The 21,820-nt window shown below is 41.9% G+C and overlaps 1 protein-coding gene across 5 annotated transcripts; it reads left to right on the forward strand.

Moving 5' to 3' along the window:
• Positions 1-230: 230 nt before the first annotated feature.
• On the forward strand, positions 231-19,690 carry elna (elastin a). Of its 5 annotated transcripts, XM_076282617.1 has the most exons (42): positions 231-577; positions 912-998; positions 1,611-1,652; positions 2,217-2,243; positions 3,232-3,285; positions 3,432-3,500; positions 3,850-3,897; positions 4,040-4,093; positions 5,310-5,339; positions 5,425-5,499; positions 7,017-7,049; positions 7,154-7,210; positions 7,355-7,441; positions 8,552-8,773; positions 8,938-8,970; positions 9,112-9,240; positions 9,951-10,025; positions 10,189-10,221; positions 10,326-10,409; positions 10,493-10,525; positions 10,659-10,745; positions 10,935-10,967; positions 11,059-11,184; positions 11,729-11,779; positions 12,164-12,253; positions 12,624-12,656; positions 13,820-13,873; positions 14,518-14,559; positions 14,665-14,703; positions 15,147-15,218; positions 15,395-15,424; positions 15,603-15,686; positions 16,086-16,118; positions 16,261-16,305; positions 16,685-16,714; positions 17,077-17,190; positions 17,517-17,558; positions 18,582-18,623; positions 19,096-19,122; positions 19,205-19,231; positions 19,336-19,350; positions 19,445-19,690. In XM_076282617.1, the coding sequence occupies exons 1-42, from the start codon at positions 451-453 to the stop codon at positions 19,477-19,479; spliced, it is 2,550 nt and encodes an 849-aa protein (XP_076138732.1). In that variant the 5' UTR covers positions 231-450; the 3' UTR covers positions 19,480-19,690. The 5 variants fall into 5 exon arrangements, with proteins under 5 accessions (XP_076138732.1, XP_076138729.1, XP_076138733.1 ...); XM_076282614.1 differs by having other exon boundaries at positions 19,336-19,690; XM_076282618.1 differs by lacking the exon at positions 18,582-18,623.
• Positions 19,691-21,820: the final 2,130 nt, after the last annotated feature.

Genomic DNA, 21,820 nt, shown 5'->3' on the forward strand with positions numbered 1-21,820 from the left:
CACAGTGCCAAGCTTCAGGCTGTCGGCTCACCCCACACACTAACACAAAGTCACAGCAGTGAAAAAAAAAAAAAAAACATCGCAAAAAAGACAAACAGCGGTTTTCCTCTCTCTCTCTCTCTCTCTCTCTCTCTCTCTCTCTCTCTCTCTCTCTGGCTTTGCCCTTTCTCCTCTCTCCTGCCACACACCATCAACACAGACCGCAATCTTAAACACACACTCGCCCCAGGGAGACAGGGGCAGTCTGGTCAGCAGTGCTTTGGCAAGCCTCAATCTCCACCACCCAGAGGCCTTCCCAGGCAGCCGTAGTCCCACAACTTAAGTGCTCCATCTGGTGTTTGTGGAAAGATAAGGCCCCCTCATCCAACGCCGCCTGCTGAAAGACCAGCTGAGTGGAGCTGGAATGTTAAAGACTCGCCCCGCTCCACTCCGCTCCACTCCGCTCCTGTAATGTGTCTGACATGCCCACAGCTTCCTAGTGCTTGGTGTTTCTCTAACCTCTCGCTTCCGCTCTTTTCCGCTCCTTGGTCAGGTTATGGAAACTACGGAGGGCTCGGAGGGGGTTACAGGCCAGGAGGTGATGTATTTAAAGAGCAGATGCAGATCGAGCAAAGCTCTGTTCTTATTTTTCCCCCATCAGTTTTCCTGTGGGTTGGAACTGTTAAAATCACCTCACTTTATGGCCTTGAACTGGGCTGTGAAAAATGACAGGACTGATTAAATACTAAATGCATTCTTACACATTTACATAGTTTACTAACTACCGGGTCAGATATACCCTGAAGATCACACCATAGTACCCAGTTATACACACTAAAATGCATTACAAATATGCTTCCTGAATAAAACAGTGACAGAGTGTGATGATCTCTCCTGTGATGTTGCTGACTCTGCTCCTCATCTCGCTCCAGGTGGTTATGGGGGATACGGAGGCTATGGAGGCTACAACCCGTATGGAGGCTTCTTCCCTGGCGCTGGAGCAGGAGGACTGAAGCCTGGTGAGCGTGATAAAAAAAACACTTTCTGATTTGTTTTGATATGCGGTATCTGGATAAAGCCATCAAAATAGAAATAGATAAATGGGTCATAACATGTAGTGTATACTGTATATTCATCGATGCATAGATGTATGTTCCTATGTGCAGACTCAGTGTCACTGAACCATCTACTTTGGTTTCCTTCACATTGGATCAGTTTAACTGGACCCTACTCAAGTGCGATTACTCCCCCCTAGCCCTGACCCAGCTGGTCTCTGTATACATTACATTTTTGTTTGCGGACCTGGGTCCATTTGTGTCATAAACACTAGCTTCCGTTTTTAGCAAAAACGGCAGTTTATTTCATGGTTTTGGAACAGATAGCTTTCAAACTGCACTGGAGTTCTAACAAACCGTACCCAAGACCACTGTTTTCTAACGGACCCTGGACCGGACCTGGGTCCACACCTTGGTTCAGTAGACTGCATTCACATTAGCAAAAATCACCGAACCATCGGTCCAAACGAACTCGGGTCCAGACCAAACGGACAGTGTGAATGCACCCTTACTGTCAGTATAGAATGTTATAGCTTGCCTCGTCAATGCTGGTATCCTACTTGTCTATAATTGTAGGTGTTGGAGGTGCGGGTGGCTTACCAGGTGGAGGAGCAGGAGGTGAGTTGAACTCTTTCCCCCTTAGGCTCCTCATAGGAAGAACCCTTATATACCTCACTAGGGCTATCCTTGGAATATAAGCTCAACAAGTGATTATAAATATTTTTTATACTCCATAAACGTAAATGTAATGATAGTCATGTCATATATGTCTGGCAACCTGAAATTCTGAACTATATAAATATGAAGAATCATATAGGGGGCCTAGGCCTAGTATAGGTTAGTATAGGCTCCACCAGTCACAGACTCTGTTCATAGAGAAATACCCAGAGCTTATTCTAATGGTCGTCAAACAGTGTCTTTATTGATACAATGGGGGTTGTTGAAACTCATCAATAAGGATACGGGGGTAGGGTTTAGGGGGTCATCGACCTTGTGAGGGTCATCGACCTTGTGAATAATGTGGTGTCATGGTCATCAAATAATATGTTATTATGATCTACATGTAGGCACATAAAACAAACCTTTATAGTGTTTAATGTATTGTAATTTGTACAGTGTATTTGTTTTCTCTTCACTGTGTGTATATTGGAGCCCTGTATAAATATGTTATTTCTTTCAAAGGAGCTGGTGTGAAACCTGGAAAAGGAGGTACAGTGAGCTTTATATTTCCATTTTAATTATTAAAATGCTTGTCACTATGACATGTATTTAGATGTACTTGGCTGTCCTTTTCACCTTGACATTTTGACAAGTTTATTCAGGTACTCTATGTATACTGAAATGAGCTAAATGAATTGCTCACTATGAACAAGTACTGTAACTCAAATTCTTGTCCATGCATGGAGCTGTTTAATGTCATTTCACCAGACCTAAATATCAGTGTGACAGCTTATGCTTAAACAAATGATTTCAGCTTTGACTGGTCTGGCAACACATCCAACTATGTCCTTGTGCTCTATTTTGATGACATGTCAAATAATAAGCGGATCAAACGCAGAATTGCAGATAAAGGTCTCATTCAGACACAGCATTACGTCTGTCGCCCCTAGATGTTTTGTGCGAGAGCTCTGGTCTTCGGACCGCTTCGCCTGAGTTTCAGTGCATTACTTCAAAATTTCCTCCGAAGACGTTGGAAGTACTGTTGTGCTGCGAGGGATTTCGGCTCAATAGAGAGGTTGAGGGAAATATAAACGAATGCTTTGAAGCTTCCGCTGCCAAACATTTCAGACCAGAGCCCACAGCTCATTTCCTTGTTCTGGGCTCGGGAAAGGCCCATAAGGCATTCCATGAGAAGAAAAGGGCAAACCAGAACCATTTGTGTGTCTTTTTAGCCCAACGTCATGCGGTGTACTAATCGTCTTTCCATCATGAAGCTCGTTTTAAACCAAAAGCCATTGTGTGTCTTATGGTTGAAGTGTTGTATATCTTTTGTGACGGCCCTCACCTTTAGAAGTATTCTCATGCCCCATTTGTCTGTGTGTGTGTGTTTGTGTGTGTGTGTGTGTGTGTGTGTGTGTGTGTGTATGTGTTTGTCTGTGTGTGTGTGTGTGTGTGTGTGTGTGTGTGTGTGTGTGTGTGTGTGTGTGTGTGTGTGTGTGTGTGTGTGTGTGTGTGTGTGTGTGTGTGTGTGCTTTAGGTCCTGGTGCAGGAGGAGGTGGAACTGGACCTGGCTCTGGTGGCACTGGAGGAGGTAAGACACAGAGCCGACCGCCCTGCCAGATCACCAGCATCAATCATGGCAACTATAGTTTTGCCGAAACTATATTGTAATATATTACCACATATTAATCATGCACAATGATGTGTGTTTCTTACTGATGCCCTTTGCTCCACCAGTGCCAGTCATTCCCCAGACTGGGTTGCCTGGAGGAGGTGCTGGAGGAAAACCACCGAAGGCTGTACCAGGTTCACACTTCAATTCAGTTCAATTCAGTTCAGTTCAGTTCAGTTCAGTTCAGTTCAGTTCAGTTCAGTTTAGTTTAGTTTAGTTTAGTTTAGTTTAGTTTAGTTTAGTTTAGTTTAGTTCAGTTCACTAGTTAGCATGATGGCAGAGTGTTGCCAGAATGTTCCAGTAAAACAGAATGTTACAATGACACACTGATAATGACTTGAAGGGTAGAGTCAGTGCATCCACAATGGAAGCAAGAAATGGTTTTCTCTTTCTCTGTGTGAGTTCGGAGATATTCTGTCAATGCCTTTGATATGTTTACAGTTGGTTAACAGTCTTCCTCTTCCATCAAACACATTTTAACAGGTGTCGGCGTGCCCGGGCCTTACCAAGGTGGTGTTGCACCAGGACAAGGTGTGTTGCACACTTTGATATGACTAATGCTGTCGAGCTAATCAGAAATGTAAACCAATTAATGCACTAATCGTGTTTATCTTTTTCTTGGCAAATGTACCTGTATATTTTAGATATAAACACTGATGTTATTTTTTAACAGGCTATGGGGTGCTTCCCGGTGTTGCAACAGGAACTGGACTCAAACCAAAGTCTGGTAATTGCTTTGTCTTCTCCATTTATGTCAACATTAGGATATTTAGATCTCTATCAGGCTAATGGTGTTTGCATTTGGGATTTATTAAGGTTAAAACAATGCATTTTTTCTGCTGTGGCATTTTAAGGACATCTGTATTTTATAAAAAAGCCCACTCCTTAAAAATTACAAATATGTGTGAGTGAGTGTGTGTGTGTGTGTGTGTGTGTGTGTGTGTGTGTGTGTGTGTGTGTGTGTGTGTGTGTGTGTGTGTGTGTGTGTGTGTGTGTGTGTGTGTGTGTGCCAGGAGGAAATGCAAAATGTCACAGTCACTTAAGCACTGTGATGGTGGCTGCTTAGTCAGTCACAAGCTAAGGCCTATTTCCCCTGAAGCTGTTCAAATAGCAACTCATTTTACCGACATGGTCAAACAGAATTAAATTAATTTATTTCCCTGTCATTTGGTCAAATAGCAATATTGTACATGTATTTTTACCTAAATATCTGTACATGGGATAAAGTTAATTTATGTGAGACACAATTTTGCACTTGCTCCTTGTAGGCAATAGATGGATACTTTTTGGTTAGCAATAGCCTATGGAACTGCAGCCTCTGTGAGAGGCAATGCAGAGGCAAACGATGGCTGTGCTCCCAGCACTCACATCCTGTCTATGGCATTGATTTGGGTTTCTTTCTCATTCTGACCAATTAAAAGAATGGGCATTATTGAACCGAAATGGACCTGTTTTTAAGGTCGTAACTAAAGGCTTGAATAGCACAGAGATGATGAAACATGTCTGGATGGCACGTGTGGATGTACTGACACAATCTACACTAGGCACACACAGATGTTGCTTGTGTGCCCGTGCAAGGCAAGCGGTTTGTATTGCCCCTTGATTGGCGCTAGTGTTTTTGGTGCACTACTGCCAAGACATGCCGTCATGTCCGTTGTTTTTGAGACCAGCTAATTTATTGGCCTTTGAAGGATATATGAAGGAGTTCTAACATTTGTTTTTGAGCAGCCACGTTGTAAACTACTTGTCACTCATGAATGTCTGTGAATCATGCCTTGTCTTTTCAACAAACACTGTAGGGCCACCTTGATCAGATTTTTATGAACTAGCCAATCTGGACCAAACTAGCCAATCATAACCAAATAGTGGAAATTAGATAATCACTGAACTGCCAATTCCTGTTGATATGTTGACATTTCATGTGTTATTTCTTCGGTTTGCAGCTGGTGCTGGACAAGCAGGACCTGGGGCGGGTATGCTTATTTTTCTCAAAAGAGAGTTTACTCAGTCTAAGAGTTCTAGATTGTTTGCTTATATAGTTCTGGCATTCTGATGCAGGTGGTCGGGGTTATGGTGGTCAAATGCAACCAGGCGTATTTAATGGATATCCTCTCAAGTCTCCCAAAACACAAGGTACGCCAGTTCAGTTTTATTTAGCATTTTACTTAGCATCCTCAACTTGGAAACAGGGTTGTACGATGCATATTTCATATTTATTTACATTTATATTACTGCTCTGCCCATTTACACCATGCCCTGGCAAAACTATGATTTGTTGATGCGCTGTGTTAGTGTTTGAATTTATGTTAATTAAAAAAGCTATCTTGATGTCAGGTCACACATGATGAAAACAACACACACTTAATACTTATGTGTTCTTAACTGTGACCCATACAGCATATATACACCCACTGTATAGATATATGGCCCATTATGGACAAATGCAGTTCCATGGGTACCAGCCACAGGTTATGTATGGTGCGTTTATCTTGCACAATGCTGGTGTATGTATTTTCTCTCTTTTGGAGACCACATCGAGTGTCTTCTAAATACTGTACCATAACCATCTGAGATGTTGGAACTCTTTATGTTCAGTGTGGTCTCACAATAAGAGTGATACATACGGTCAGGCTAAAAATAGTTCCTAGTGAATAGCTGACATAGATGCATACTAAACCCTGACTTCATCCTCAACTGAAGTGCATCTATCCCATTCCTGTAAGGGGCTGCTAGAATAGAAAACCTACATGTAGATCTCATAGACCTAGATAACATGTACCTCAGAGACCTAAGAGCACGCTTTGGCTCAATATCTGATTTATTACCACAGATTCATAGATACCGGTAGAGTGTATTATTAATAGCAATAGTGATAAGATAATACTGATATGCGATGTGTTTAAGTGGCCATGATTGTGATAAAGTATGTAGGGGTTGTATTAATGAAGCTCATGTGTGAGGAGGCTTTAAACTGACAGGCACAGAATTAGCCGTTACAGCTTGGGTTTAAAGATAGGCCTTGTTGAGGTTAATCAAGCGAAAAGTCGTCTTGAGTTATTTCAGTTTGATAAATATTGTAAATCAGCATAAGCCTTTGATTAACAAGGTATGAAAAACAAAGATAAAGGATTAACTCATGTCAATAATGGCAATAGCATTAAATGGGGTGAGATTGCAATGAAGGGGAACTCCAGAAGAAATTATTTCCAACCATATGCGAGCTCTCAACCAATTAAGGAGGAGTAATGGCGTTCCATAGATAATTGCCATTTGATTGCACTTTCTTGGAGCGTTCAGCCTCTTACAGGAATGAATACTGTGCAGCCACGACAAATTCATTTATTTATATATTTATTGCTTTTAGCTTCCCACTATTGCACTAAGATGGAATCGCCATGGATTCGAATGTGCCATAGTGATATCACTGTACTGCATTCCTTCTTTGTAGCAGACATGCAGCTATACACAGTCATTTGTTAGGTATAATTTGGAGTAAAAGATGGCATCTACTAAATAACAATTAGCTCTGTTAACCCCTGCTGACTGGAGACAAGCTATGCTATTATAAATAGATAATGTATGTTGTGTGCAAATGATCGTGTAAGCCATGTAAGGACTGCATGTTCTTACTTCTTGCCTTTGTTCCCCAGGTAATGCGTACGCGGGTGGCAAGCTGCCATATGGTACAGCACACTTGACTTTACTATTCACCTCTTATTTATGAGCTCTGAAAAAGACAGATGTTTATTTGTTGATGACATGGCATGATTTCTTTTCTGTGCGTCAGGTTATGGTGGCTTTGGTGGTGGAGCAGGGTCCAAGCCTGGCTACCCTACAGGAACTGGTTAGTACCTTGTCTCTAAGAAAGCTTTGCAATGTTGTATAATGCAGATGTAAATGTAATGAAAAAACTATCTGACCATATGAAAATGTGTCTGTTTTTTCTCTCTGTTACATTGTCACCGTCTCGTCTGCCTTTAATCTGCAGGAGTTGGAACACTGGGTGCTGGACAGGCACAGGCCCAAGCACAGGCACAGGCACAGGCACAGGCACAGGCCAAAGCTGCTAAATATGGTAATTTGGGATTTATTGTCATTTTAGTACTATTGTAAATGTAACTGAGAGTCAATTGTAGTAGTATTATTGTAAATGTTATTGAGAGTCAATGGTAATAGTATTAGCTAATTAAATTAAAACCAGATGTACGTACAGTAGATTTGCGAACGCAGCGTTATCAGCGCCATGGCCAACCCGCAGAAAGCACACGCTGAGCTTCTTCAGATTACGTGGTATTTAACAAACCTGCCATTCATCGGGTAATCAACGCCTTTATCCGCCCCCTACCGCAATTTGTGAACGTTCACAACTGAACGACATACTTCATTCACAAGCACAGTTGACTGTTAACTGATGACAACATTCAAAGGAATCAAACGTTTAGCGATCATGAAATAATACAATACATGATGATGATGAAGATGTCAACAAGCAGGGAGATAATGAAGAGCAGTAGTTATACTCAAACTACTTGTGCACGTAGGCTATGGAAGATTGGTCAAAACTAGCATGTAGGAAAGTTTAAGTGGATGACGTGAAATGAAAGACATTCGAAAGGCCAGCGAAAGTTAAAGTTGCTTTTGATATAGTACAAAGACACAAAACTCTGAATAGCAATTCTGTTGTTTTTGAAAGTTTCTCTTATTGACGCATTTAACCACAATTTGGATTAACACCTCCTTTTACAAGGTGGAAATATTTCACCGCAAAACAGATGTGCGCTTTCATGGCCAGTTTTTCGTACATAGAGGAGAATACCTAATTAGGCTTTTTACGCGAAACTCCCGCTTTCCCCCAACCCTCCTATGAATCCATATGCATGACATGGAGAAGCGCAAATTGCCATTCTCATGCTCCTGTGACAGGCAGCCTGTGGTTTTACCCAAGTGCGGCCTGTTAGTACATACCACGCCATGTTTTTACACGCACGTTGCGAAGAAAATACGCCTCAAGTGGGTGCAAAAGTGATAGTACATCTGCCCCTGAGAGTCAAATGTAGTGGTATTATTAAGTGTGTTGTAAATGTAACTGGGTGCCAAGTTTGAACCGCTCCCCAGTACTGATCCCTCTGCAGCGGAGGTTCTCTGTGCATGCTAAAGTATTGAGGTGTGCTTTCCTATGGCGCAGGTGCTGCTGGTGGTTTAGGTGGTGCGGGCGGTGCTGGTGGATACCGTGGTCCTGGCGCTGTCCCTGGGGCGGGTGGCACTTATCCTGGTGCTGGTGGCGTTTATCCTGGCGCGGGTGGCGTTTATCCTGGCGCGGGTGGTGCTTATCCTGGCGCGGGTGGTGCTTATCCTGGCGCGGGTGGCGCTTATCCTGGCGCGGGTGGCGCTTATCCTGGTGCTGGAGGTCAGAGAATTTACTTCTCTTTTTTTACTTCTTTTTTTACTTCTCTTATTTAATTATTATTTATATATCATAAACTTTGATGTGGATATATTTGTAATGCACTAATGGTACACGCTTTAAGTAATACTCTACCGGTACTAATTTCATCTTTTCTTCTTATCCAGCCTATGGAGCTGGTGGGAAGCCACCCAAATATGGTAAATAAAATCACCAATCCAATTAAGCAATCAAACTTTGCCATTATTGAATATGTTATGGGATGCTGCTGCCCTTGGGGGTTGAATGGGCTGTGGGAAGTCCTGTAGCATGATGGCGGTGTTGTTATTTGTTCCCTGTAGGTGGTGCACAACAAGCACAAGCACAGGCACAAGCTCAAGCACAGGCACAAGCTCAAGCACAGGCACAAGCACAGGCACAAGCTCAAGCACAGGCACAGGCACAAGCACAGGCCAAAGCTGCTAAATATGGTAATTTGGGATTTATTGTCATTGTAGTACTGTTGTAAATGTAACTGAGAGTCAATTGTAGTAGTATTATTGTAACTGAGAGTTAATTGTAGTAGTATTATTGTAAATGTAACTGAGGGTTAATTGTAGTAGTATTATTGTAAATGTAACTGAGGGTTAATTGTAGTAGTATAATTGTATATGTAACTGATAGTTAATTGTAGTGGTATTATTGTAAAAGTAACTGAGAGTTAATTGTAGTAGTATTATTGTAAATGTAAGAGTTAATTGTAGTAGTATTATTGTAAATGCAAGAGTTAATTGTAGTAGTATTATTGTAAATGTAACTGGGAGTTAATTGTAGTAGTATTATTGTAAATGTAACTGGGAGTTAATTGTAGTAGTATTATTGTAAATGTAACTCGGTGCCAAGTTTAAACCGCTCCCCAGTACTAATCCCTCTGCAGCAGAGGTTCTGCGTGCATGCTCCCCAAATATGGTAAATAATCACCAATCCAATTAAGCAATCAAACATTGCCAAATATGGTAAATAATCACCAATCCAATTAAGCAATCAAACATTGCCAAATATGGTAAATAATCACCAATCCAATTAAGCAATCAAACATTGCCATTCTTGAATATGTTATGTTATGGGATGCTGCTGCTCTTGGCGGTTGAATGGGCTGTGGGAACTCCTGAAGCATGGTGGTGTTATTTGTTTCCCGTAGGGGGTGCTGGAGCGGGGCCAGGTGGTGCGGGTGTTGTTGGTGGTGCAGGAGGAGTCCCTGGAACTGGAGCAGGAGGTAAAGAAGTCGAGTAGGGATATGAGTTTGTGGAAGTAGTAGTTATTATAAAGCATTTCATCAGATCATGTTACACATGCACACACAAACCCATGCACACACACCCATTCACAGACACACAATCACATAGCTAAAAAGATCTACTGTATCTGTGTCAATGCAGGATATCCCGGAGGAGTCAAACCGCCTAAATATGGTAAATACTCCTCTCCATCTAAAGAGGATATGGAGAACAGGACCTGTGTCAAGTAATGTCACCTGTTGAGCGTCTTTATAAATATGTGGTGTGTCTTGTCCCAGGTGGAGCTGGCCTTGTCCCCGGAGGTGCTGGAGTAGTGGGAGGAGCCGGAGGTATTCCAGGAGTGGCGCCAGGTGCCGGAGGAGGTACATACATTCAGAAGTCTTGTTTTTTTTTTTTTTTTTTTTTTTTGTCTGTGACATGACCGAAGTGATTGTTTCTCTTACAGCATATCCAGGTGGTGCCAAACCCCCTAAATATGGTGAGTTTGACATTTCATGATTAAGAAATGTTTGTAAAACCATTTGGCAAGTAATTTCAGTGGTGTTTGATTGGGCATTGCTTTGAGTATGTTTTTGTCCTTTCTTTTTTAATGACACATGTTGCATTTGTAGGTGTGGCAGGTGGTGCAGGGGGAGTTCCAGGTGGAGGCTATGGGGCTGGACCAGGCGCAGTACCAGGGGCTGTTCCTGGGGCAGGAGGTACTAAGAAATCATGGGATTGTACAGATCTTTATATTAATATCCCTATTACAAAGTAATGACTAATGAGGTTTTCAATCTAGCACGTGGGTATCAGTTATCTTCATGAAAGGATGTGTGTTGCAGATTTTTACAGGTTTTTAGGGGGAGAAGGCTTATTTAATTTTTTTATTCTTTTTTCATTTCCAGGGTATTCTGCTGCGGCGAAAGCAGCAAAATACGGTAGCGCTTTTTCTGTTCATTTTGAGCCTTTTCAGCATATATAACGCTTTTTTTTAAATCTGAAATGACTCAATGCAAACTATTTTAATAGGTCTGGGTGGTGGTGCTGGTGGTGTGCCTGGTGGGTATGGCGTACCAGGTGCAGGTGCTTACCCAGGTGCTGGAACTTACCCAGGTGCTGGAACTTACCCAGGTGCTGGCTACGCAGGGCCAGGGGGTAAGTTAACATAATGAATTGCACTTCTAGACTAGGCACAACAACCGGGAAAAAAAAAGGAAAAAAAAGGCTGGAAACGGCTTTGGCATTATAATAGTAATAGTAATGACAGCCCTTTAGCAAGGAAACCTCTTAAGCTGCATCAACAAACAGGCCTATAGGCCAGAATGAAGCGGATGCTGTGCTCTTTCACAGTCACTGAATTCAGCCCCTGTTGGCCAATGTGCCGCACATATGTGGATTATGATGTCAGGGTGTAACCTGCTCTGCCATGTATACAAGTCCTTTCCAGTTCGTGAAGGACACAGCCAAATGCAACTTAGTGCTAAATCAAAATGTCAGTGAAACTACACTTGGCAAGTTGAGGCCACATTTCTAACTATAAATATTTTAATTTAAGAGGACAGGTCTCGAGCAGTGTATGTTTGAAATGGTAGATCCTGGCTGGTAATGTCCTGTGGTAATTATGCTTTATTCTTTGATATGTCACTGAGGGATGTTTGTGTTGTGTTATGATGATTGACAGCACATTTGGGCTTTGCAGGCTATGGTGCAGGAGCCGGGGCAGGAGCTGGAGCGAAGCCTCCAAAGTATGGTATGACCACCCCTCCTAAATCAATCACTTGAAGGATCAAAAAGCAGTCTCTGACCAAGACAGTTCACTACCCTATTCACATAACAAGTCAACTATTCATAGTCGTTTTATGGTGCTTTTTGCCACGCTTTTTTTAAAATCACGCTTTAAAACAATACAGAGCTATTACTGTCATAATGTCACAACTCCTGTAAAACCTTCATCTGACATTGAGAGGTTTGGCCACTTTGGGACATCCCTCAACCAGTAACATAATTTAACATGCTCTCCTGTGTATATCTCATTAATGCCAGTCACAATCTTGAATTGTCTCACACTGTGACATGCCGGTCCTCTCTACGATGTGTGTATGAGCTGTAAGGAGCCACTGTGCGTGTGCCATAGGTGTGGCCGGAGGTGCAGGAGGGGCTGGAGGTGTCCCAGGTGCTGGAGGTGTCCCAGGGCTGGGCGGGGTGCCGGGAGCAGGGGCTGGAGGTCTGTCAGCAGCTCCTTATAAAGTCATTAAGTCCTCATTTCAACAAATGGAAAATCAAGCAATGTGTTGTTGCAGGGCTTTGTAACAGACTGTTTTGAATTACCTGTGTAAATAATAAGATAAATTGTGTACAGTAAGTGAAGTGTCATGTGGCCAACAACTTTCTGTCAAGTATGGTGGAATACCCAGAGGAAATGATATGTGCTTAACTTGAGGGCTGAAGTGAAGCATTAGCCTTTATATGGTATTGCATGCCATCAGTTGCCATTAACATTCTCTACTAAGCTGGTGTCCTTGATATTGACAGACAAAAGTGTACAACACCATTGTGTTTCGTACTTGCAATCATGCCTGTTTGTTTCCCTCTAGGATATCCAGCTGGCGCTAAAGCTCTTAAATATGGTAAGTATTCCCTCCGTTTGATACGAAAATGTATCAATGTGATAGATAGTGTTATGTATCAAATACATTTTCTTTTTATATTTTTATATGATTAGTTACAGCATAACAAATGATTTACCTCACATTGGCTGATAATGCAAAACAGACTCACTTAAATGTTTATATGTACATTTTAATACAGCAAAATTGTCATTCATCACATTGTGAATACAATAAACTGTAAACTGTTTGGTTAAAACATGAAATTATATATTGTATATTTGCCTGTATTCTGTAATTTACTTCAGATTTTTTATTTTTCCAGAATGGCTTATGTCCATGCAATGACAGTTTATATAACAGGGTGTATCAGACCGAATGTCTTGGCATCAAATCATTGTGCGTGCTGGTCAAATATTTAGCCAACTGTTAACTGAAAATGTCATCGGCTGTTTTCAGCAAATTGCATTGTGAATTTCAAATGATCCAGTTCAAATGATCCAATTCAAGGGCATTGTACCCAGCCATGCCACAACACAAGTTGCACTTATACAACTTTGAATGTATCGTACCTTTGTCTTTCTAAAGTATTAAGGATTATGTTAGCTATAGTTGCTGTAAAAGAAGCATAACTCAAAGGCCCGGTATTTGATCCTGCTGAAAGATTGTTGATATCTGAATTCCAGAGGTAGTCACATACATTTCTCCCTTCAGTGCTCCCGAAGCAAAGATTTTCTTTGGCTGGAATAATACATTGCTCAGTCCGATCCCCTTTATTTAGCCCCTTCTGCATGAGCACAGGTGGTCATTTAGGCCCTTACACACAATTAGAACAATTAGAGGGAAATTTGCTGAAATTAAAGCAACATATAATGTAGTTCTTGGGAGTCTCTGACATTGACAATGTGCACCCGAATCACCTTATGTTGTACTACGTAACATTGTTGTAACAAGTAGGAGCATGACCCCTCTTGTCGGTTTTAGACAAATTGAGTGACCCCTTAGCACCACCCTTTGGCGGCCAGTGAATTGAAGGAAAATTATAACTCCTGCACTCCTAAATTGCTTTAACAAAAGTGTATTGGATCCAAATCAACCACTGCACCTTTAAGGGCTCCTAGCACCCTGCTGGATAGTTTCACTGCGGGGCTGGAGACGTGACCATCCTGCTTGCTTGTTTACAGGTCCAGGTGGTGCGGCCGGAGGGCTTGGGGGAGTGCCAGGAGGCGGCTATGGAGGTGAGCGAGGCGGCGGAGGCTGCACGGCACACTGGTCTCACATGGTTTGGTCCAGAGATGTTCTCGTCTCTTTACAGTCTGTGAAAATATCCCAGACCAACACACGGGAAATCGCTGTGGAGCTGTGGTGCTGATCCATCTGACTCACTCTGTACTGTACTGTCTGCCGTGCAGTGGGGTAGTCTATGTGATACGCAGGCCTACGCAGTATACCCACTTATAAAGCATCACTATCTCAGTATACCCACTTAAAATAAGCAAGGATACGTATTAACATTCGGGGTTGATCACAGTATACCCACTACAGCTAACTACTACATCACAGTACTACTACATCACAGTATACCCGCTACAGCTAACTAGACTGCACCACTGGTCTGCAGTGCAGTATAATCCAAAGGCACAGCATGCGTCTATTGTCACTCAGTCTGACTTGCAACTCATTTAGCAGTAAGCTTTGCATCAACTTTGTCATAAGAGTGCAAGCTATTTTCATCAACATATCAACATCTTTTCATTTGATCACATGTGCATATATAAGAAAATGATGTCCTTAGAAGTATTAAAATATGATAACGTCTTTACTTCTGGTGTACTGAATACGGAAGAAGCCACTGATTATCTTGTGATTTCTCTTTCTGCAGTGCCAGGGGGAGGCTATGGGGTACCTGCAGGTGGATATGGAGGTGAGTCAGGAAGTCTTTGAAAGTCTTTTTTGTTTAAGTTATGAAGCTGTTGCACAAGAGAAGTGCTTCAATGACCTATACCGGTAATCACAAATGTCTTTGTAGGTTACGGTGCTGGAGCTGGTGCTAAACCACCCAAATATGGCAAGTTTTCAATTTATATATAATCTAAAATACCATTTGTATACAACTTTTGGTTACACTTTTCTTGACAGTATCAACATAAGAGTGACATGACACTGTCATGAACGTGTCATAAACAAGTCATAAACGTTTATGACATAACGCTTCTGTGTCATTCGATTTTTGTCATAACAAGTTAGGTTAGGGTTTGGGTTGGGGTTAGGGTTAGAGGTTAGGATTAGGGTTAGGGTTCATGTGGCATGACAGTGTCATGTTCATGACAGTGTCATGTCACTCTTATGTCGATACTGTCAAGTAAAGTGTTACCCATATTTTTAGATAAGTATGAGATTATATTAAAATATTGAATTAGTAGAAGAAGTTTTTGTACTGCACTGCTACCCTGAAGTAGCCATGTCATTGAAGGGTTTGTCTGTCATGTTCTCGATGGCGTCTCTGTGAAGGTGTGCAAGGTGGTGCTGGGACGGCCCCTGGAGCCGGAGGAGCAGGGACTGGGGTCGGACCTGGAGCTGGAGGTAAACCATACCATACTATACCATCATACCATATCATACCATAACAGGACCGTACTTTGCAATGACTGCAATTCAGTATAATACAGTTCATAATGTCTGTTGGATAGTTGCATGGTGAAGTATGAAGTTTGATCTTATAATTAGTCATTCAAAAATGTTCTTTCACTACATTGTAGGGCTTGCAGGAGCTAAAGCAGCCAAATACGGTAAGATACTCTTACTCTGTTTTTCAGTATTTCTTAATATTAAAGCGTTTTTTTTTTTTTCAGTTACAGTTACAGTTACAGCTCTGTAGGTGTCATGCAACATAAAGCCTCCATATGTCCTGTAAAATCTCTGCACTACAAGCCTTGGCAAATCTTAATGGATGAATAACTTCCACAGGTGTCCCAGGAGGGGTTGGAGCAGGACCTGGTGTAGGAGGTGCCGGACTGGGAGCAGGAACTGGACAAGTTCCAGGAGCTGGAGGTCAGTAAGACCCCGTCATAAGTATAAGTATATATACTTTTTTGATCCCGTGAGGGAAATTTGGTCTCTGCATTTAACCCAATCGGTGAATTAGTGAAACACAAACAGCACACAGTGAACACACAGTGAGGTGAAGCACACACTAATCCCGGCGCAGTGAGCTGCCTGCTATAACGGCCGGCGCTCGGGGAGCAGTGCCTTGCTCAAGGGCACTTCAGCCGCGGCCCACTGGTCGGGGCTCGAACCGGCAACCCTCCGGTTACAAGTCCAGAGTGCTAACCAGTGGGCCACGGCTGCCCCCAAATGGGAGGATATGTAATGTACCATCACACAGCATACAGATAAGAATGGAGCCGTGACACTGCTTACAGTGTAGCGAATCTGTTTGTTGCTTTACAGGCTACCAAGGAGGTGGAAAACCACCAAAATATGGTAAGAATCCGTCAAGAATTTTAACAAGATCTGCGCAACGGTTACCAACACATTGAACACATTATCTTGAAGATCCCCAGTGCTTTGCTTTACTGTGCCTTGTGTTGATTACTAATAAATAACTGGCATATTTTCTTCACAGGCGTTCCCGGAGGTGTGGCGGTGCCAGGTGCTGGTGCAGGAACAGGTACCGTCTCAAGGGCATGTGTGTGGGAACAGGGCCAGGACCTGGTGATGGCAGTGCACCAGATTTTTATCCTCTCTGCTGCACTCCTCATAAAACGAGGCTAAACTCTGCCGCACAGTGCAGTGATGGGGTGCAACAGTGAGCTTGCTGTATTTGGAGAGGATGCAGTGCAATCTTCATATTGTATGCAGTTTTTCGCTTTGGGAGTTTAGTATTTAAAAGTCTTGAGGGTTCATTGAGGGTGGTGATTATTATGCCTAACCAATAATCTAACCATTAGATAAATGAAATTACTGAGAAAAAGAGTTGTTTTGGAGAAAAAGAGTTGTATGGATTGTTGTTGCCTACTAGATATGACATCAGTTTCCAATGTTCACAGGATATCTGGGTGGGAAAGCTCCTAAATATGGTAGGAGAGATCCCACCTTTTCACTTACGCCTGCAGCCTAAGCAGATGCTTTGCTGCATGAACCAAGCAATTTTACTGAAACAAAAGTGGACACATGAACAAACCAGAATGGCAGCTTTCAGCAGCATGTTTCTGCTTTGAGAGATTTCCAAGATTTTGCTCAAACATTTCCAAAACAAAATCATTTCCTGTGTATATGTGCCAAACGCAATGAGAAAAAAATGAGAAAGACATTGATGGAATTCTTTGATAATTTAAGACCAGTCATCCTTCGCTCGCTGTTCTCAGGCCAATTTGAATGTTAAAGTTGGGAAATGTATTACTTTGGCAAATTGGCATTAAATGCATCTGATGCTTTGCAGGAGTGCCAGCGGGGGTTGGGGTGACGGGCACTGGTGTCCCGGGTGCTACGGCTGGCACAGGTTTGGGTTTCTACCCCGGAGGTACTGGAGTGCCCCCCATCCCCGGAAAGCCTGGCAAGTGCCATATATCCTATATGTCTCAGAATTATCCAAGCATGAAATAATCTTTTTTTTTTTTTCTTTTAGAAAACTTCATGTTCAACATGTAGGATGATTAAAATGTAGATCACTATCCTTGGAGGAATGTAATAGTATTCTCTCTCTCTCTCTCTCTCTTTCTCTCTCTCAAACAAACAAACAAACAAACTGTAGCATGCAGTTGCCTTTGAATATGTCTAAAATGATAAATGAAAGTCCATATCCACCTTTACATAAAGACACAAAAGCACAAAAAACACTGTTAGTCTAACATGCAAATACTCTTTTACGTTTTTGTACAGCAAAGGACCCAACTCTACTGCCTGGAGGAGCCACTGTGCCAGGTACAGTCACCATCTCCATCAGAGCTGCTACAGGCTGATGTACCTCAATATAATAACTGTATTATTTTACAAAATAGCAAAAAAGATACAGTTTACAGTATTCTAAATGGAACCCTGTGTAATATTATCTACAAGGTTAACTATCACAGGTCGTCTTCAGAGAGAAAGTCTGTCCAGTTGCTTATTGGGAGTTGTCTGATGAATGTGTTGACGTGTGACAGTCATGCAGTAGATTTATTCAGGTGCACACCTGGACGAAGGCCCAGTGACATTTAAAAGGCTTCTCTACTGCGCCGGCCGGACATCTGGATTTGAATGGCCCAAATGGAAGCCGGCTTGAGCGTCTTTATGGCTTTCACTGCTGCTGTGTGTCTAATGATGCTGAGCCACAGACTCCCGGGAGACAGCAGCTACCTGTCCCTCCAATCATCATCTCAGTTACCCCTCAAATACCCCTACCCCTACTCCTACCTGTACCCCTACTCCTACCCCTACCTCTACCCCTACCCCTACCTCTACCCCTACCTCTACCTCTACTCCTACCCCTACCCCTACCCCTACTCCTACCCCTACCCCTACCTCTACCTCTACCCTTACTCCTACCTCTACTTCTACCTCTACCCCTACCCCTACCCCTACCTCTACCTCTACTCCTACCCCTACCTCTACCCCTACCACTACCCCTACCTCTACCCCTTTACCTACAACTACCCCTACTCCTACCCCTACTCCTACCTCTACTCCTACCCATACTCTACCACTACTCCTACCTCTTTTCCTACCCCTACCACTACTCCTACCTCTACCCCTACCCTCCAATTGCTAGCTTGCCATATGTTTCTGCTGCCCCTCCTTAGCGAAATCTGACAAAGGTGGTCAATAGTGTTTGTAGCTTATACTTCTCTCTGCTAATGCTTAGTCATCTGAGTGGCCCAGCCCAACCCAGAGCTGTTTGCCTGTGTGCTGCGTCTCTTTGTCAACTGCAAAGGATGAACCTGCTGGAAACCTGTTGTTTTTTGGCAGGACCAACGGCTAATGGCACAACGGGCCAGGTCCCAGGACCCAGTAAGATTTATTGTGTTGCATGCATGTGACCTCTGTTCCCCTGTGTTCCTAGATTTGCCATAGAGCTAAAGCTAAATAAGCTAAACTAAATGTCCTCTCATTTGATCTTTCCACACTAACCATGATGCTTGCCTCTTTGCCAAAGCAATGCTCTCTGCTTTATTATTTAGGTGGTAGCCTGAATCGGTCATAAATCATACTTCTTTCTGAATGGACATAGAATGGACATTCATTGTTGACATCATGTGGAAAATATTGGCATGTAGTGGACACAACTGTGAATATTCATTCAACTAGACCGAAGCACAATAACTAATCTGTAATCAGTAAAAAATGGGATCATATATTGTTTTTTGTCTAATATTCAGCAGTAAGGACTGTCACTGTTTGGGTGGTGGATATGTAATTTTACAAAGGACATTCACACAAAGTATGTTGTTAAAATATTGCTGACACGTCTTTCTTTCTCAAGGTGCTGGAACAGGCCTACAACCAGGAGGTATGTCGCCGTCCTCTTCATATTCCATGCGTAGCTAATTATCTGTGTTGAGTCAGAAATAACTATTCCTTTTTCCACACAGTAGGCGCAGGTGTGATCCAACCAAGTGGTGAGTTCAAATTATTTCAAGGTTTTACAGCATGTGTGTAAGTCTGACACATTCTTGTGAATATGTGAATGCTTATTCTCTGTTTTGCTGCTTATTATTTACAGCTGGGACGGGTGTTGGTAATTATCACACTTTCCTCTCACATGCACACAATGGTTCTTTTTGTTGTCTGACATTAAAAAGTCACATTAATCTCCCTCTACACCTCAACAGTGGGAGCTGGAGTGCCATCTGGTGGTAAGACCTGAAATTGCATGGACACTGACTAGTTTTAAATGACTCTCCATTATTAAAAAATCCATTGTTTCACAAAAAAGGAATGTAGATTCGGCTAACTTGGCATATTTGTCTGTTTGCTTAATGTGTGATTTCTTCAGTTTGTATACTTATATATTACTGCTATGTATACCTCTTCATTTGCACTTCACTTCTCCAATAGTATCTGGCTGCAGAGCCACAGACCATATACTGTAGCAACCAATCTACTACCGCTGATCTACCACCGCTGATCTACCACCGCAGATCTAGTCTATAGCAACCTTGACGAGACTGACGAGATAACAGTGCAATTGTGGTTGAAATACTCCTGAAACATACAGAAAACAAAACAAAATATATCTATATAAAAATGGATGTTGTTTTATTCCAAACAATAAGTCAGCAGTTGTGCAAGGACATTACTATGGTTAAATCTCACTATAATCACCGAGCTGTCAATACACTTTTACAAACCATTGATCCAGATCGTCTTTTTGCAATCCACTAGGCTATTTAGCTGTGGCACGGACAATTCATGACGTTATGTGCAAATATAGAATAAAATCAAAGAGTATAGAAGGAACTTCTATACTCTTTGATAAAATACAACACGACACACCAGCTACTAAACTAACTAAACTGGTTTCAGCTATTATCTAAGCAAGAAGAACATCAGCGCATGTGGTGCTAGGTCCGCTGTGGTAGATCGGTGGTGGTAGATCGGTTGCTATATGGTCTGCGGTTGTGCAGCCGGACCCTTCTCCTTTTTACCTCCAGACTTGCATCCTTTAATAAAGTACAGGAAGTTATTCTTTGCATTCTCAGGACTTCTTTCTACTAACTGTTCCAAATGTCCAAACTAATCCTGGTAAAAGGGCATTTAAGTATGATGTGCCCTTGGCTTCGAATCAGTCCCAAAATCATTTGAATATAGGTTCTAAAGGACCAGGTCTCATTATACACTTCATAGGTCATCTTGAATGACATAGAATGGTCTAGTTGTAGATGTTTTGAATGTTGAGATGTTTTTTATTTCTTTTTTTTTGTCTTGGTCTGCAACTTTGTGCAACTGTCTCCCATTTTTAATGTCATATGTTTGTCTTTGTAATTGTGTTAAGTGAATTACTGCCCGTGTTGGCCAGGACACTCTTGTAAAAGAGATGTTTAATCTCAATAAGTTTTATTCCTTATTTAATGAAGGTTGTAATAAAATAATAATAATAATAATTTGACATTTACTTTGCAGGCCAACCACAGGGTGAGTGTTTCCTCAAATCATTTCATTTACACTTTTGTGAGACAAAAAAAGAATATGTTTTTTTCCGATTAAGTCTGAAGTCTATGGAACCCACTTATTAAGAAGTCTATGCAACCCACTTATTAAGGATTGTGGGAAGAATTGAGGAGTTTATTATATGTTAATGTGACTCTCTGAATACATTGCTAAGTAACCTTTTTAATTGTGTTTTGTTGATCTAGTGGGAACAGGAGTGCAGCCTGGTAAGTAAAGACATCTACATTATGAGATATAAAATGAGAAAGTAATGCAGTACTTAGTCGGGCCACAAGATGGCAGTCCTGCTAGCATTTCCAGAGCCTATCATGACACTAACCAATGTAATGTGTTTTCATATGCAGGTGTCAAAGGCCCAAAACCTGCAACTGGAGGAGGTGAGGATCAAATTGCAGAGCAGTGATTTAAAAAAATGACTCCATTTGCCTAGCTCGGCCTGGCACCCAGGCTACCACTTACCATAAAATGAATGAAATGAAATAGTTGAACTGAAATGAAATCGTGCTCTATCTTAAGTTCGCTATTAGGCCTAATGATAGCAAGACAAAAATGTGGTTTGGTCAGATGTGCCTTGTCCACTTTCTAGTTGTTATTATTATGGCTCTGTAAAAGAGAAGCAGCGAGCAGAATTGGCATTAGTACAAAATATTGCTTACTTATTTATCGTAGCTTTCAGAATTTCATAAGCATTAACTGGTTAATAACATTTCACTGTGAATCTTAACGCGATGGCCTGAAATAGTCTTCTTTATTTAATAATGTGCACTCACTTTAGTTGATATTGTTATAGGATCACCAAAAGGAAGGGCCTGACAGAAATGTTGCAATACTTCCTTTTGTAGATGATGCTTTAAAAGATGAGGTCTCTACATAAGTCCATAAATCAGTATCTCTCTCTTTGTGTTCCCATGTTGCGTCTGCATGCAGCTGCTCCTAGACAGCTGTGGCCCAGCTAAAGCACGTCTAAATCTAAACATATGTTATATTTACTGGTGGATAGATGGATTAGAATGTCACTCACCAAAAAAAACACATCA

Source organism: Alosa pseudoharengus, unplaced genomic scaffold (assembly GCF_046254945.1).
Source record: "Alosa pseudoharengus isolate Yale_2024_CS ecotype anadromous, Long Island Sound unplaced genomic scaffold, YU_APseudo_1.1 YU_APseudo_1.1_scf_13, whole genome shotgun sequence".
Taxonomy (NCBI): Eukaryota; Metazoa; Chordata; class Actinopteri; order Clupeiformes; family Clupeidae; genus Alosa; species Alosa pseudoharengus.